Source organism: Anopheles arabiensis, chromosome X, assembly GCF_016920715.1.
Source record: "Anopheles arabiensis isolate DONGOLA chromosome X, AaraD3, whole genome shotgun sequence".
Classification (NCBI taxonomy): Eukaryota; Metazoa; Arthropoda; class Insecta; order Diptera; family Culicidae; genus Anopheles; species Anopheles arabiensis.
The window spans coordinates 21,608,101-21,625,841 of record NC_053519.1 but is presented as its reverse complement, the minus strand read 5'-3'; the positions used below and the strand labels follow the sequence as shown (position 1 = coordinate 21,625,841).

General features: G+C 42.0%; 2 protein-coding genes across 2 annotated transcripts in view; both read left to right on the top strand.

Moving 5' to 3' along the window:
• LOC120905724 (dnaJ homolog subfamily C member 16) overlaps window positions 1-2,584 on the top strand; it is a 54,886-nt gene extending 52,302 nt beyond the window's left edge. The window contains exon 7 of the mRNA XM_040316759.1: window positions 2,568-2,584. Within this exon, the coding sequence (XP_040172693.1) occupies window positions 2,568-2,584 (17 nt within the window). The remainder of the gene's footprint in view (window positions 1-2,567) is intronic.
• On the top strand, window positions 2,382-16,862 carry LOC120906283. The gene is made up of 2 exons (XM_040317832.1): window positions 2,382-3,338; window positions 16,118-16,862. Exons 1-2 carry the CDS (start codon window positions 2,697-2,699, stop codon window positions 16,604-16,606), a joined length of 1,131 nt encoding a protein of 376 aa, XP_040173766.1. The 5' UTR covers window positions 2,382-2,696; the 3' UTR covers window positions 16,607-16,862.
• Window positions 16,863-17,741: the final 879 nt, after the last annotated feature.

The window sequence follows — 17,741 nt, the reverse complement described above, 5'->3', positions numbered from 1 at the left end:
TAGTCAATCCTTGGTTTTATATTGAATCGAAGAGGATGTGAAAAAGACATAACAATTATTGTTTGTTATAAGCAAAAATTACGTGAGGTACTTAACAGATGCCTCACAATTACACAATTTAGTTTGTTCTAGATTTTCAAACATATTACTGCTCTTAACGCACTTACAACGGGCTTTAAGCAGCATCAGCGGTAAAAATAGATAATAATGGAAAGTGAAAGAAAAGTTCCCACAAACTAGAAAGATATAGAACATTAAGTATGAAACCTTGATAATTGCTATTAACTATCAAGCTATAACTCGATTATAGATTCGAGCATACATTATTGCATAAACCATGGCAACACCATACCCAAATAAAAGGGTTACAAATTTCAGAGGTTTTCCAAATTAGAGGGGCAAAAATGTTCTGAAAATGAAGGGACTGTAAAAAATATCAAATAGGAGGGGGTTTTCAAGTAGGAGAGGTCCTGGATTAGAGAGAGGGTTCACAATACATCATCGTGACAATTTTTAATTATTTTAACTGGATAGTCATAAAATATTCAATTTAAATTCTTCACTTTAACAGGAAAATGGAACTGCAGGTAAAATACTCTCGAGTTATGCGCTTAATGCATGCCAGAATGTCACGGCTGAACTATATCTTCTTATGTAAAAGTCTGTGCTTGTGTCCTTACAATGCAAAAAGGAATAGTTTTTAGGGCATAATACTTGGCAGATAATAAAAATAATTATAAAATAGGAACCATACCAATATACCAATGCCTATCTTGAATCGAACAGGTAAACAGAATAATATACCAACAACGGATTAATTTTGAGCCACATATTATTAATTGTAAAGGCAACTAATTACTTGTAGAATGTTTTCGGGAAAAAAATACGAACATTACAGGGTTTCCCGCGATTTATTGGTTGGTTCCCATAATTGTTTGGTTGCTTCCCATATTTTTTTGGTGTGTGTTTTGGGCATTTCCCAAACATTTCTGGTTCAATTGTATTGATATCCCATCGGACGATACCAATAAATTATGGGAACAAAATCTATGGAATACGATGAATAAATTGTGAGACAAGCCCAACAAATTATGAGAACCGGCCAATAAATCGTGAAAAACCCTGCATTGATGATCTCAGTCGGTTCTTTAAAGCTTTAAAAATCAGTATCTTAGCTCCAAACCTAAATGTGTTTGATCAGCGTTTATACGATAATGGTTACAAGAGTTGATGTCATTTATAAATGTTACTATATATAACCGTATTAACCGTAGAGTTGGCAACCAGATTTACACACGTAAGTTGGCAACCGACATACCCGGGTATTCCACACGTTTTGATGCAAAAAATTAACGATTTTCATAGGTAAACAATGCTTTCTATATTTTAATGGTGTAAGCAAGTAATGCCGACCATATATTCTCTTTTATTTCATTTATTCATTAAGTTTTATCATTTTATTATAAAAATAACGGTCCAATTGTAATTTGGAATCTCTTGAATTTGATTCGAAAATAAGCACGATACGAAAAGAGGAAGAAGAGAAACGTCATTTTCCATACAAAATGTATGGAATACCCGGGTATGCTGGTTGCCAACTTACGTGGTAGAGTTAAAAAAAATCAAAATAAAATACTTACAGGCTGTTTAAAATTACAACTTATGCATCAAAAAATCATAAATTAAAAGTTGCGAGGGTACGGAACATTTCAGGTCAATAAAAGCAATGAATCAAAAATTATTGCAGTTCGAAGTTGAAAAAAATACCCGGGTATCCGGTTGCCAACTTAAAGGTTAATACACGATACGCAATCTCATATTGCGCATACAGTAAAACGTCGATTATCCGGCGACGGATTAACCGGCGGGCGGCTTAACCGTGCGCAAAAATGTGACAGCTGTTCAAACGTACAGCGAACATTTGCTGCGTTAGTCAAGTGGGCAACCAGTTTTATGTGCAGCTCTGTAGTGTCTAGTGGTATTTTCAAAATAAATTTTTGTTCATAAACAGTTGTTAAACCCATAGTTATTGATTAAAATAATATTCTACTATCGATTAATCGATTAATCGGATTGATTCAAGGCGTATTAATCATAAAACTAGTGGATTTTATAATTTTTATATGAATTTAGCCGGTCTCGTAGTACAGTCGTCAACTCGTACGACTTAACAACATGCCCGTCATGGGTTCGATCCCCAAATAGACCGTGCCGCCGTACGTAGGATTGACTATCCTGCTATGGGGGGGAATCAATTAGTCACTGAAAGCCAAAGCCCACTAGTGGTACAAGCAGGCCTTGACCGACAACGGTTGTTGAGCCAAAGAAGAAAAAGAAAATATGAATTTGACATTTCTTGGACCGTTATCCGTGCAAATCGATTAACCGGCAACCGTCCGGTCCCGAACTACCCGGATAATCGACGTTCTACTGTATATTCGTTTTAGTATATTGTATATTCAAAAAAGTTAGTCTGACAGCTGCCAACTTAGTGTGTTTACTGCTAACGCTCCGAATTTATCCACGATTTTACCCGTGTAATCGGTTTTCGTTCTAACTGATTCTAGTTTTGCTGAGTCCATAAGTGCAGTTCCCGCGATCCTAGTATTGCTTTCCTGACGATAACTACTGTGTTCACGATATTTTCGGCTTCTATTCGTGGCTCCTTCGACGTTCATCCGCAGCTTGCATCTAAAATGGAGGACGTGTGTCATGCATGTTCTGATGCACTGGGCCCGGTTGAAGGCTCAATTACGTGCCTGTGTTGTGAGGGTACTTACCATCTGGCGTGCACGAAAGTGCCCATATCAGTGATCGACGAAGTGAAAAGGATGCCTTCGCTGCACTGGAGTTGCATTGCGTGTACTAATGCGATTGGTAATCCGCGAAGCAAAGTGTTTAAGGGTACGGGTATGCAAGTTGGCTTTCAAGCCGCCCTCACAGCTGCCGTTGAAGCGATGAAGTCCAGCTTAGTCCCACCGGTAGTGCAAGAGATTCGGGATGGCTTTGTCGGATTCGCCGCGTCCCACTCAGCATCCTTCCAGCACTGCAACCAATTTCCCCCGAATGCACTTCCTAACGGAAAAAGACGGAGATTATTCCGCGAAGTAGTTGCATCCTCGGATACCATGTTTGTTGACAGTGCAGCAACCTCAAACATCACAAATACCAACAACACTCACCGGATCGATCGACCTTCACTACCACCTATCATAACAGGCACCAATACTACCTCTGCTCCTATACCAACTGTGTCACAAATACCGAAAACTGAATACCTGTGGCTGCATCTATCAAGACTGGCTGCATCCGTCACCACTGAACAAGTTATCTCGATGGTGAGTTCGCAGCTGGACACCCCAGACGTAATCGCTTTTAGCCTATTAAAAGCTGGAACAGTTCCTAACTCCCTGAGTGCGATAACATTCAAGGTCAGGATCCCCGCTGTCCTTCGTAGCAAGGCGCTTAACGCAGCCTCTTGGCCGGCCGGGCTCGGTGTGCGTGAGTTCATCTCGCTCCCGCCGCGATCTCTTCAATCACGCACACATCACACGAACACTTACATATCACTACCGCAACAATCCCGCACTCAACATTCTCCGGTAACGCCACAGCCCTGCACTCAGCTCTCACCGTTACCACAACAGTCTCGCTTCCAACACAACAATCCTTACTCACCTGCACTTATCCGTGAACCTTCGCAGACACAAGCTGAACACTCACCAACCGATATGAATCGCACTCTCACTTCACCTACTTTTCCGTCCACATCACGAGCAAAAACGCGTCAAACTACAATGGCTCAATTTTTTCCGAAGTAACCGCACCACAGCAGCGCAGTCCCAACCAACCAAGCCGAGCTCTTTCGAAGCAAATCCTTCGTGATGAGCGAGAAAGCATGTCACGCATCTCACGTGTTGCCATGCGAACAGCTGCGCGTGTAGATGTGTGAGTGCGCGGAGAAAAATTGATGGATGACGAATGGAGGAAGGGGAGGAGCTTCACTCTCTCGAAGCATTTGAAGGGGGGCCGAACGCTCTCTTCACATTTTGCGAAGAATCAGTTCAACTCAAACGCTTGGCAAAGAGGATATACTACTTTGAGGCACTAAATATTTCAGGCAATGGAGTCGTGGTCTATTAATATTAGTATAAATTATTTCCCTTACCCCATTTATGAATTAATTTAAAGGAATAAACATTAATCTGAGTAAAATTTCAAAAGTCACTTTTAGCAAAAAACTTTTTCCAAATGTGTTTTGAAATTCTGAATCGATCTTGTAAAGACGGTTTTTTCATACAATGCGTACTTTTTAAGATATTTGGAAAAGTACGGTTCATAGGGTGCGCGTATGATATACTAGCAATGCTATTCCAATGAAATGCTATTCCGCTCTATCAAATTTTCAGCTGAGCGATTTTGTCTGTTTACGTTAGAACCGCTCCATTATTATTGCGCCTTTTACGTCCTCACGCGCGAATTCACAAATAGTTAAAGTTTTAGGCCCGCTTGTGATGAACAGTAGATCCACCATGTACCATGTTTCAATTCTCTGATTAAATCGCACGTAATAAATAAATCGAATATCTCTCCTTCCAATTTCAATTAAAAACACATAAGCACTGCACATAAGGTAGGAAGATAGATGAGAGGAGGAGGAGGAGGAGGAGGGGCTATAAACACGTACGTAAATAAAAGGGGGCAGGGCGCGCGTGTGAGCGAAACGCGGCAGCAAACGAGAGATTTTTTTCTTTCTCTTTTGTAACATTTCGGCTAAACACCCGAGCTTAACTTCGGTAGGAACTGCCTATCAAAGTTGGTACACCTTCGGTAGAGAACTTCTATCGAAGCTATATCGTAGCAAATTTACTTCGAAAGAGCACGGTTTGGTTGGTTGGGGTCATATGGTACTCACACGGTTCGAGCAATCCCTTCGACAACACAGACACTCACCATACACTCACCATCTACGATAAGCTCCGTCATTTCCAACATACCAGCTACTAACACTTCATTACATCAAGCACCCAGCGATCAAGCGACGCGTATAACCGTGTTTTATCAAAATGTGCGTGGTCTGCGCTCTAAAGCCGATGAGTTCCGCTTATCGGTAATGGAGACTGAATACGATGTATTGTTGCTTACTGAAACCTGGCTTGATCCCTCTATTCCCACCGCTCTCTTGTTTGGTGATGAGTATCGTATTTACCGTTGCGACCGAGATACCACCAATAGCTCTCACTCTCGCGGGGGTGGTGTTCTAATTGCATGCAGTGTTTCTCTCTCGTCGTACGCGAATCATGTGCTGTCCCAGACACTCGAGGTAACATGCATCTGCATTCAGCTAAGCAACCATCGTTTGTATATTGCTGCAGTCTATCTTCCACCAAATCACAGCACAGACGAGACGAAAATAAATGAATTGCTAAAATGGGTCAATGAAATTTGCGCCTCCTTATGTCCGGATGATAGATTTTTACTCATCGGTGACTTTAATCAGCCTACTCTCTCTTGGTCACCTGCACCTGTCGAACAAGATACGGCTTTTAGTTTTTTCGAGCCTCATACTCAATGAGCACGATGTGCCCAATTAATTGACGGATTGCACCTGAACGCTTTATATCAACTCAACAACAACAAAAACCATCTGAACAGAACTCTTGATCTGATTTATGCAAATTGGCCAGCTGATTCAGCCTCATCGTCCATACGGACCTCTGATATCCCCCTACTGCCGGTCGACCACCACCATCCACCATTGGAGTTCAATCTCAAAATTGATACTCCTACCGTCCAACTATCATCTAATGTTGCGGAAAGGCGGCTCCATTTTAGTCGTATTAATTTGCCTAAGCTCGAGAGATTGATTTCACAATATGACGAATCTTTTGACTGCTCGAACTTTTTAACTCTTGACCATTCTGTCGATGATTTCTCTCAGTTTATGCGAACGGCACTTAACGAATGCGTCCCCGTCAAAAAGCCGCATCGAGGTCCGGCCTGGGGTGGCCGCACACTACGTACATTGAAAAGAGCGAAACGTGCTGCATATCGTAACTCGCGTGATCGAAGGTGTCCCGCTTTGCGGGTTTACTACAATAGCGTCTACGCACTTTATCGACGTTATAACAGAATCTGCCACCGCAGGTACCTACGTAATATAGGAAAAAAGCTGCGCGTGCATCCTCAACGCTTCTGGACCTACGCAAACAATAAGCGCAAATCTTCCGGTTTCCCAGGTTTGATCCGCTACAAGGGGAACCGAGCTTGCACACTCCCAGATATGTGCGAATTGTTTGCTACACGTTTTGAGGACACTTTTGTTTCTGAAAACATGCATCCCGAGGCTCTTCATGTTGAACCTACTAACACACCCGCAGATGCACTTCGTCCCATGCTTCCGGTCATTAATACCTCGTCAGTCACCCGCGCCATAGACCGCCTAAAGATGTCCTACACCGCCGGCCCTGATGGCATCCCGGCAATGATCCTGAAAAAGTGCACTGCGTCGATTGCTCCGATACTAGTAAAAATCTTCGAGGAATCACTACGTTCATGCACCTTTCCTGTCTCCTGGAAGGTCTCATGGTTAACACCAATCCATAAGAAAGGCTGCAAGAATGAGGCTTCTAACTATCGCGGCATTACATCGCCAAGGGCCATTGCAAAAGTGCTTGAGCTGCTTGTTTATGAACCGTTACTGGCCTCTGCCCGCAATTACATCAGCCCGAATCAGCACGGATTTGTCCCTAACAGATGAACAACCACAAACCTTATGCAATTCGTCAGTAGCTGCCTTAAATCCATTGATGCTCGCTTTCAAGTAGATGTCATTTACACCGATTTAAAAGCCGCCTTCAATAGGATAGGATATCTCACGTCATATTACTAGCAAAACTCGACAGACTTGGCCGCCCAGATCCCCTAGTTGCTTGGCTGAGATTATACCTAATGGGCCGCACTTATTCCGTTAGGATGGGGCCCCATTTATCTAGATCCCTCCGTGCTTCTTCTGGCGTCCCTCAAGGCAGCAATCTGGGACCTTTACTATTTGTCCTTTATATAAATGATGTCTCCACGATCCTTCCTGCGGATAATCACCTGCTCTATGCGGACGACACCAAAATCTTTCGGCAAATCCAAGGACCAGACGACCATCGCATACTCGAGGCTTCACTAGAAGAATTCGATAACTGGTGCACGCGAAACTCCTTAACCATTTGTGTTGATAAGTGTGTTACCATCACCATCAGCCGTTCGCGCACTCCAGTGCATTTCGACTACACGCTAAAAGGGCAAACTTTGCAGAGAGTCGATTGTGTCAAGGACTTGGGTGTTTTCGTCGACGCGAGACTCACGTTTGAGCAACATCTTGATCACGTTGTGACAAGATGCAGTCAATTGTTAGGTTTAGTCGTTAAGATGACTCGCGAGCTCTCTGACCCAATCTGTACCAAAACTCTTTGTTGTGTTCTTATTCGTTCAGTGCTGGAGTATTGTAGCGTTGTGTGGTGGCCCTCCTCTGCTCGGGGGGTTGCGCGCTTGGAGTCTATCCAGCGTAGGGCTACCCGTTTCGCGCTCCGTTCGTGGGGCAGCAACAACGACTACACAACAAGATGTTTGTTGCTCGGGTTACCCCAGTTCGACGACCGAATACGAAATGCTAGGCTGGCTTTTATCGTTGGGCTTTTCAACGATAGCATCGATTGTCCGGCTTTGCTCTCGTCGATACAGCTATACGTGCCTGCAAGAACCCTCCGCCCTCGGGCGATGCTGGCCATCCCAGAGACAAGGACCGCCTTCTTCTCCCGAGATCCGTTTTTGCGTATATGTCTTGCTCTGAATGCGGAATCTGATGCGTATGAGCCCGGCATGACGATGGCAAATGTGTTGAGTCGAATTAATTTACTTCGCGCCTCTCGCCAGAATCTTTAGCGTCCTTGTAATTGTTATTGTTGTTATTATTGTGTTATTGTAAAGCGTGTGACTATTTATGTTATATTCCTATTGTACCCTTACATATATCGAGAGGGCTTATGAGGTCCGTCGATCATTTAACCGTCAACTCTACAACCGGATACCCGGGTATGATTTCGATTTTTAATCTTTAATAACTTTTTACAGAGAAGTCGCATCGACAAAAATGTTCATGTATCTTTAGACTTTTTTATTCTCTTTATTTTCGTGCAAAAAACATAATTTTGAAAAAAACTCGAAATATTTTTTTTCTTCGATATACTTTTTGTATCCCTTACCTCTACAACCGGCATACCCGGGTATCCCATACATTTTGTATGGGGAATGAAAGATTTTTATGCTAAAACTTTAATAACTCCTGTTCTAGCCGTAGGAGTTGCATTAAATTTGAAGAGAAAGTGTATACATTATTATTCTTTGCCTTTGTTTAGTTGATATAATTTTAAAAATTCTTTTGATTTTTTTATCCTTCAACTGATGATCACTCAGGCGGTAGAGAACCTCGGATTGCAGATAAACGAGGCAAAGACCAAACTGATGATGACAACATCAGCGGCCCTACCAATAAATAATCAGAATCTACGTAGGCGTGATGTACAGATAGGTGAACGCACTTTTGAAGTCGTCACACAATTCACCTATCTGGGTCTAAGGTCAGTGACGACAACAGCATGGAAGCTGAGTTGCGCGCAAGGATCTTGGCTGCCAACCGGTCTTTCTACAGCCTGAAAAATCAGTCCACCTCAAAGAAGCTGTGGCGACGGACGAAGCTGAGACTAAATAGTACCTATATAGTACCGGTACTCACATAGGCCTCTGAGACATGGACGCTGTCCAAATCTGATGAAACCCTCTTAGCCGCGTTCGAGAGGAAGATGCTCAGAAGGATATTTGGCCCCGTATGTGTGGAAGAACAATGGAGGAACCGCCATAATGACGAGCTATACGATATGTACGGCAACCTCACTGTCGTGCAGCGTATCAAGCTCGCCAGGCTCCGGTGGGCTGGCCATGTTGTACGCATGGAAACGGACGACCCAGCCCCTAATGTTTTTTTTAGGCCGTCCACAAGCGTGGAGGCGTCCGCCATTAATTCCGGGATAACGGACTGGCAGACGAAGGCGCGAGACCGTGAGCGGTTTCGGACACCCCTGAGGCAGGCCAAGACCTTCTCCCTATGTCTACTTCTCCCTATGACATGGAAATAACAGGACCTAAGAATAAGCCTAAAATGATCGACGACTACAACAAATTGAAAGGCGGTGTCGACAATATAGACAAGTATTTGTCAAAAAAATTACAAAAAGAAAAACCAATAGGTGGCCACTGGCTTTTTTTACAATATGTTAGATGTAGCAGCTTTTGCTGCATTCATATTGTACAAAGAAAATAATCCTCAGTATAACACGTCCACAAACAAGAGACGTATGTTCCTTCAACAACTGTGTGAACAATTGGCAATGCCAGAAATAGAAATTCAATCAGATAATATACAAATTATGCGTCACTTCGGGCCACGTAGTGGTTATGAAAGGAGGTCCTATAAAAGCACCAGTTACTAATGAAAACATGAATCCAACTAAACGGGACGCTAGTGGTAGGGTTAAGCACACCGGTACTTGTTTCCTTTGTGTTAAAAAAGAGTCTACTAAAAAAGTTTGTGATGAATGTAAGAAACTAGTTTGTGAACATCACTCCAAAATTATAACAGTGATCATTTTGGAGACTGAAATCAAATCAAAATTAATTTTTTTACTCTTTTTTCTTTTGCTGAATGTAAATTAAGCTTATATATTCATAATTAATTTAATTTAATTTCAGTATATTTCCTGCGTTTGAACTACACGTTGAAAAAGTTGAAAATAAAATATGATTAATGCCATAATAATAATGCCATAATATATGCAGTATTATTGACTTGTTATTGGTACCAAAACGAGTAATCATTAGTTTGTGGTGAATATATAAAGGTACAAACGCTCAACTTGAGGACATAAACCGGGCAAGCACAAGTTCAATGCAGTTATTGTTGCACTCGGGTCTCAAGCCAAACACTTTCACTCCGCCATCGCAGTATGCAACAAAGCGGGCACAATCGGCAAATACGTAACGATTAAGAAGGCTGTCATCGACCATTTTCAGCCCTCGGAGAACCAAAGGTTGACCAGCCTTTTATCGGGCGTATCCCTCGGTGACCAAAAACCAAGCCAACTCCTGGCCCAAATGCGTCGAATGGGAGGAGACGATTGCCCTGACACCATAATATCCAACATTTGGTTGCGAGCGCTAACACCAACGATACGGTCAATTATAGTAGCAGTACCATCCGCGTCATTAGACGAGCAAGCTACGATAGCTGACAAAATTATGGAAGCCCCCCATAGCGATGTCTTAGCAGTGAGCGCACGATCCGCTGAAAACCGTCACGAGCCGACGGCACAAATCGAAGCCCTTTCGCAGCGTCTTGAGGAAGTGCTCGCAGTGCAACAACCTAGATCGTACGAGCATCGACCTCGGCAACGTTCCAGAATAAGAGAGCCATGGGTCAGACGTTCCCCCTCTCAACCACGCAACAAATCACCGCGCATATGGATATGCTGGTTTCATTTGCGTTTTGGCAACAAAGCCGAAAGATGTGAGAAAGATCATCCAAATGATCATCGGGGCGACTATGGGCTTCGAACGACGAGATCCGTTCGCCGCGGTTGTCAGAAGGCGCTCACTTGGCGCTCAGTTTTAAAATAACGTACCATTGAGAGACCGTAAGAAGCGCGCGAAAGAATGAGTTCTACCTGCCGGGGTCGAACGTTCCCGTTTGTATGGGGAGAAATCCGCGAGGTTTTGCGCTGCGGATTTGGAACGAATGTTGTTTTCAATGTAACGTTTTGCTTCAAATTTTGCTTTAAATGTTTGAAGTGAATTGAACTTAGAGGTATGTAACATTTTGAAAATGTTTTGTGATCTATTTCCAATAAAAAAAGTTTTTATCAGTTTTGAAAATTTATATAAAAAACATAAAATATATCGGAATATAAATGTACATACAAATATCTATAATAAAAAAGTTATATAAATAAATATATATATATATATATATATATATATATATATATATATATATATATATATATATATATATATATATATATATATACATATATATATATGTATATATATATATATATATATATATATATATATATATATATATATATATATATATATATGTATATATATATATATATATATATATATATATATATATATATATATATAATAACTTAAATTCTTAACTTAAATGAAATACCTTTAATTCACATTTAAAGAAAGTGAGTAAAGCTACCTTATAATTCATAGCAAATCATCCAATAATGATGTAACGAATGAAATCCAATACCAACGGCCAAAATCAAAATTCAAAACTTAACCATCCTTGAATCGTAGATATAAACGTCTTTTAATGCTTGACAGTTGTATCTCATGATTCTCATTCTCTCATGAGCGTCGAACGGATTTCGTCGTTCGAAGCCGGTACTCGCCCCGCATAACACTCGATGTATTTTTTTCGACGAGCTGATGCCAACACAACCAAAAAAATAGTTCGATTTTTACTCCCAGCAAGAGACACTCACGTAAAACCATCTCAAACATTCATTTCATCACCACATAGCGCAACACGAACTCAAACATTCATTTTATCATCCTATAGCGCACCACGAATCCACTCACCATACACTGAACCACATATACCACCAAACGCTACACGTTCTGAAACACTCAGATTTGCCGAGAACACCATCACTCACGGTGAGACACCACTCGCACCTCCCGTCCGGCAAAATGAGTGTATTTTTTGAGTGATTTGAGTGACGCTGTCGAAATACAGTGTCCCTTCGACCAATGAGTTACCCACTCACGCGAGCCCTCCCCCACCCCACCCGTAACACACGGTGCGCTCTGCAGTTCTCAATGTGTTTGTGTTTTTTCGAGCCATGCTACGAACACATGTAAAGATAGTTGTTTCTTTCGTTTCTCGTTTTCTTTCATGAATAGACACGATCGCAAATACGCACTTATTCTAACAACAAACACAAACACGGTCATTTTTTATTTCAGTAAACACTTTATTGAAACATAAAGTACACTTTCACAACACATTCACAATCTATCATACTCACGAATGACGTCATAGTGTAAAGTACCGGGTCGAGCCAGGCTGCGGGAAACTTGTCGACAATCTGCGTTGACTCTGTTCAGCAAATTCTTACCTGTCGATCCACTCACTGCATGTGCGTCTGTGCACACTGTTTATTCACTGCACACTTCACCAAAACACACCGGCGCACGAGACTTAGACGAAATGCGCACCAACGCACAAACACTGCGCGCGGGACTTAGAACGAAACGCGCACAACCATCTCCGACAAAGCGTCGCGCTGTACTGGTTGTTTTGTACACGTAGGAGGGGGGACATACGGAGCGATGGTTCGATGCTGTAGTGTAAGCGAGACAACACGATGTGACGAGCAGCTCCAAGTTGGTGAGCTCGCTGAAAGAAAACACACACATTCACAGACGGCTCGTCAAAGCACGGTATTTGTATTGGTGTTAGTGAAGCGCGCGTGTAAAACAGAATGCGAACTCTCATCGCAGCGCGTTTCTCCGTGCTTCCTCAAGCTTCCTCATACCCCTCGGCCAGAATCACTCAAAATTTGGAGTCTCATTGTTTGCGTGGCTGGTAACGCACACACCCCGTCCGGCAAAATGAGTGTATTTTTTGAGTGATTTGAGTTACGCTGTCGAAATACAGTGCCCCTTCGACGAATGAGTTACACCCTCGCGCGAGCCCTCCCCCTCCCCACCCGTAACGCACGGTGCGCTCTGCAGTTCTCAATGTGTTTGTGTTCTTTCGAGCCATGCTACGAACACATGTAAAGATAGTTGTTTCTTTCGTTTTTCGTTTTCTTTCATGCACTTATTCTAAAACTAAACACAAACACTGTCATTTTTTATTACATTAAACACTTTATTGAAACATAAAGTACACACTAAAGTACACATTTAGAATCCTTCATACTCACGAATGACGTCATACCGGGTCGAGCCAGGCTGCGGGAAACTTGTCGACAATCTGCGTTGCCTCTGTTCAGCAAATTCTTACCTGTCGATCCACGCACTACATGTGCGTCTGTGCACACTGTTTATTCACTGCACACTTCACCAAAACACACCGGCGCACGAGACTTTCAACGAAATGCGCATCAACGCACAAACACTGCGCGCGGAACTTAGAACCAAACGCGCAAAACCATCTCCGACAAAGCGTCGCGCTGTACTGGTGGTATTGTACGCGTAGGAGGGGGGACATACGGAGCGATGGTTCGATGCTGTAGTGTAAGCGAGACAACACGATGTGACGAGCAGATCCAAGTTGAGCTCGCTGAAAGAAGACACACACATTCACAGACGGCTCGTCAAAGCACGGTATTTGTATTGGTGTTAGTGAAGCGCGCGTGTAAAACAGAATGCGAACTCTCATCGCAGCGCGTTTCTCCTTGCTTCCTCAAGCTTCCTCATACCCCTCGGCCTGAATCACTCAAAATTTGGGGTCTCATTGTATGCGTGGCGTAGATCGACCTCAACCGCACTCACCATCGTTAGCACCTGCGAGAAGTGAAAGCAACACTAACACTAACTCTGAACAAATATGCCGAATACACATTACCGATAACATTTCACATCACCGTTTTTTAATCGACACCGGCGCCGAGATATCGGTTATTCCACCAAATACGAAAGAGAGACTTAACCCTTCGCCTCCACGAAAACTTTCAGCCGCAAACGGCACACAAATAGCTACATATGGGCAAAAAACTTTAAGTCTTGATTTGGGACTCGAGAGAAAATTCTCATGGACATTTGTTGTCGCCGACGTCAGTACGCCTATAATAGGTGCGGATTTTCTCGAGTTTTACGATCTATTAGCCGATGCTAAGAGAAAGAGATTAATAGACAACTCGACAAAACTCGAGATTCAAAGTACAAAAAGTCAAAATAAGAATAATATTTCAACAATTTGCATAAACAAACAATTTGCCAGCATAGTTGAACGATACAAAGATATCACAAAGCTGAACACTAAAGATAAAACTACTAAAACGGTGGAACACCAAATACTCACTACTGGCCCGCCTATTTTCTGTCTACCACGCAGATTGCCTTTAGAAAAACTACAAGCAGCTAAAACCGAATTCCAATACATGGTAGAACAAGGCATTTGCAAACCGTCTAAAAGCAGCTGGGCCAGTTCACTGCACATAGCTAAAAAATCTAACGGTAACTGGAGACCGTGGGGTGACTACAGAGGCTTAAACGCGGTGACCGAACCAGACCGATATCTTATACCACACATACAAGACGTAAGCAATATACTACACGGCAATAACGTCTTTTCATGTATAGATCTGCAGCGCGCATACCACCAGATTCCTGTAGCAAAGCAAGACATCCCAAAAACAGCCATAACCACTCCGTTTGGCTTGTATGAGTTTAACTTTATGACGTTCGGGTTGAGAAACGCTAGACAAACCCTACAACGCTACCTACACGCAATATTTTGCGATCTCCCGTATGTTTTCCCGTATATAGATGATTTATGCATCGCCTCGAGTAGCATAGAAAATCACAAAATGCACCTCGAAACAGTTTTAAACGCCTAAGAGATGGTTTAGCAATTAACGCTGATAAATGCCAAATAGGAAAATCTTCCGTAACTTTCCTCGGTCATTTAATAACTCCTGAGGGAATCAAACCGAACCCATCAAAAGTACAAGCCATTATCGATTTCCCAAGACCGAAGGTTACAAAACAACAAAAAACATTCCTTGGCACGATAAATTTTTACCGGCGTTTTATCCCGCACGCGGCTGCAAATCAGCACGTTTTACAAAAAATGATACCAGGAAATGTGCGAAATGACAATACTCCACTTAACTGGAACAAAGAGACAATTGATGCATTTGAAAACTCTAAAAAAGAATTGGCGAGTGCAACATTACTCGCTCATCCATCACCATATGCTAAACTCAGCTTGTACGTCGACGCTTCGAATGTTGCCATAGGAGGCGCACTCCATCAGGTGGAAAAAAGGCATAACACCCTTAGCATTCTTTTCAAAAAAACTATGCACCAGCATGCTAAAAGCAAGCACGTATGATAGGGAACTGTATGCCATATATGAATCAGTTAAATACTTTCGCGATTTTCTTGAAGGACGAACATTTTGCATTTACACCGACCACAAGCCCTTAGTGACGGCGTTTCACCAATGTCCAGAGCGAGCTAACCCCACTCAGCAGCGACGACTGGCTTTCATTAGCGAATATTCAACAGATATTCGCCACATCCCTGGTAACGAAAACAACGTTGCAGACATGCTAAGTCGCATCGAAGCCGTCTCTTCCGATTCCATCGATTACGAAAAAATGGCAGAGCTACAGAGAATGGATAATGACATACAAAAATTCATAAGAAACCCACCACAATCTAGCTCAATTGTTCTGAAGGAATTGGAACTACCATCGAAAAAAGGTACACTATATTGCGACGTTTCCACACAAGAAATCCGACCACTAGTTCCCGAAGCACTCCGAGCACACGTAATTAAAAATTACATGGTATTTCTCATCCCGGCATTCGAGCTACCACGCATCTCGTTTCACAACGCTACGTTTGGCCAGCCCTGAGAAAGGACTGTAAAAAATTCGTAAAAAACTGCATAGAATGCCAAAGAAGCAAGGTAACTAGACACAATTTCACCGAAGCAGAACACATCGAAGTACCACAACACAGATTCCAGCACGTGCACATGGATCTCATCGGCCCTTTACCTCCGTCCGAAGGAAATGCTTATTGTTTAACCCTTATCGATAAGTTTACGCGTTAGCCGGAGGCGATTCCCTAACCAAACATGACGGCTGATACCGTCGCACGCGCATTCGTCACACACTGGATTGCTAGGTTTGGTGTACCTAGCAAAATCACCACCGACCGCGGTCGACAGTTTGAAAGCGATCTGTTCAAAAAGCTTTCCGAAACACTCGGTATTGATCACCTCAAATCTTCTACTTACCATCCTCAGGCAAACGGGCACATCGAACGAGTTCAGCGCCAACTTAAAGCAGCTCTAATGTGCCACGATCGATCCAGGTGGACTGAGACACTACCACTCGTTTTGTTAGGAATGCGATCGACGTTAAAAGAAGATATAGGAGCAACCGTTGCCGAATTAACTTATGGTACTTGTTTACGCCTACCAGGAGAGTTTTTCGACCACAACAAAACGATAGCGAATGCAACGTGCGAATTTGTAAACAATTTGAGAGTAGTGATGAGGAAGCTAAAGCCAACACAAACATCCAATCATAACACAAACAAAGGAGTTTACGTACATTCGAGTTTAGATAGTTGTACTCATGTATTTGTGCGAGTAGATAAGATCAGGCCATCACTAACACCTCCGTATGACGGTCCTTACAAAGTATTAGACAGGAACAAAAAAACATACACACTCGAAGTGAAAGGAAAAAAGCCTCAATCTCGATTGATCGGCTTAAGCCTGCATATGTAGATAGCGCGAACCAATACAGCGAAGTAGAGAAAAACACACAGCAACACTCAGAGACTAAACGCATACCAGTTCACCAATCGCGCTACGGTAGGAATATTTACCAGCCAAGGAAATTTTAAAAGCAAGGGGGATGTGATGTGGTGAATATATAAAGGTACAAACGCTCAACTTGAGGACATAAACCGGGCTCTGAGCCGACCACACAATCTCCCCACGATTATACGAATAAACGCTCTCTTCTATTTCACCAACCTAAGAGAACGGACGTGAGTCAAACCGCTACAAACTCATCATCCGAAACCCTACTTGGAAAACCCCCCAAAAGTTTAAGGTTATATAAAAATTATTAAATGAATTTTTAAAATTCTACCAATAACACGATGTCAAATTTCATTCAAAAACTACGATTAGAACAGAAGCTATTAAAGTTTTAGCACAAAAAAGTTTAATACCCCATACATAATGTATGGGATACCCGGGTATGCCGGTCGTACAGATGAAGGTGTAAATTTGGTAATTGACACAACGGTTAATAAATATACAAATATACAAATATCAAAACATATGTCATTTCGCGTAGCCAACCCTGAGCTATAAACGTCTTTTCCATAGAATTTCAGATTGCGCCAAGATTGCGCATAAATTTTCAAGATGTTCGAGATACAGTCTGTTCCCGAATTACGCGGTTTCTGCGTTCCCAACGAATCCGCGTAACTCGAATATCCGCGTAAGTCAAATTTTTTTTTTTTATTTTTTTTTTTTTTGTGTACTTTTTATTTTTTTTTTTTTTATTTTTTTATTTTCTTTTTTTTTTTTTGAAATTCTATTTTTTATTTTTTTTTGATCTTTTTATATCTTTTTTTTGTGTCGGATGTGTGCAAATTTGCCCAGTCGGTTTGTATCAAGATTGGAGTCAAATGGCACCCAGTCAAACAAATCGGACTTAATTTACCCCTATCTTACCGCTAAATTACCGGTAATTTAAGAGTAATTTAATGGTAAATTAGCAGTCGTTAATTTACCCATTCGAGCAGTTTTGACAGATCCTATTCCTTCCTCTATTTTGTTTTTATTTTTTTAAATTTTTAAATAACACGAAATTTATTATTACAGTTTAATGGTTATATTCAATCAT

Bases quoted from the DNA above. Each gene is read 5' to 3' on its own strand.
- LOC120906283 (XM_040317832.1), top strand. From the start codon at position 2,697: ATGGAGGACGTGTGTCATGCATGTTCTGATGCACTGGGCCCGGTTGAA. The intron at 3,339-16,117 runs GTGAGTTCGCAG...TACCATCCTCAG, and splicing joins CTGAACAAGTTATCTCGATG to GCAAACGGGCACATCGAACG.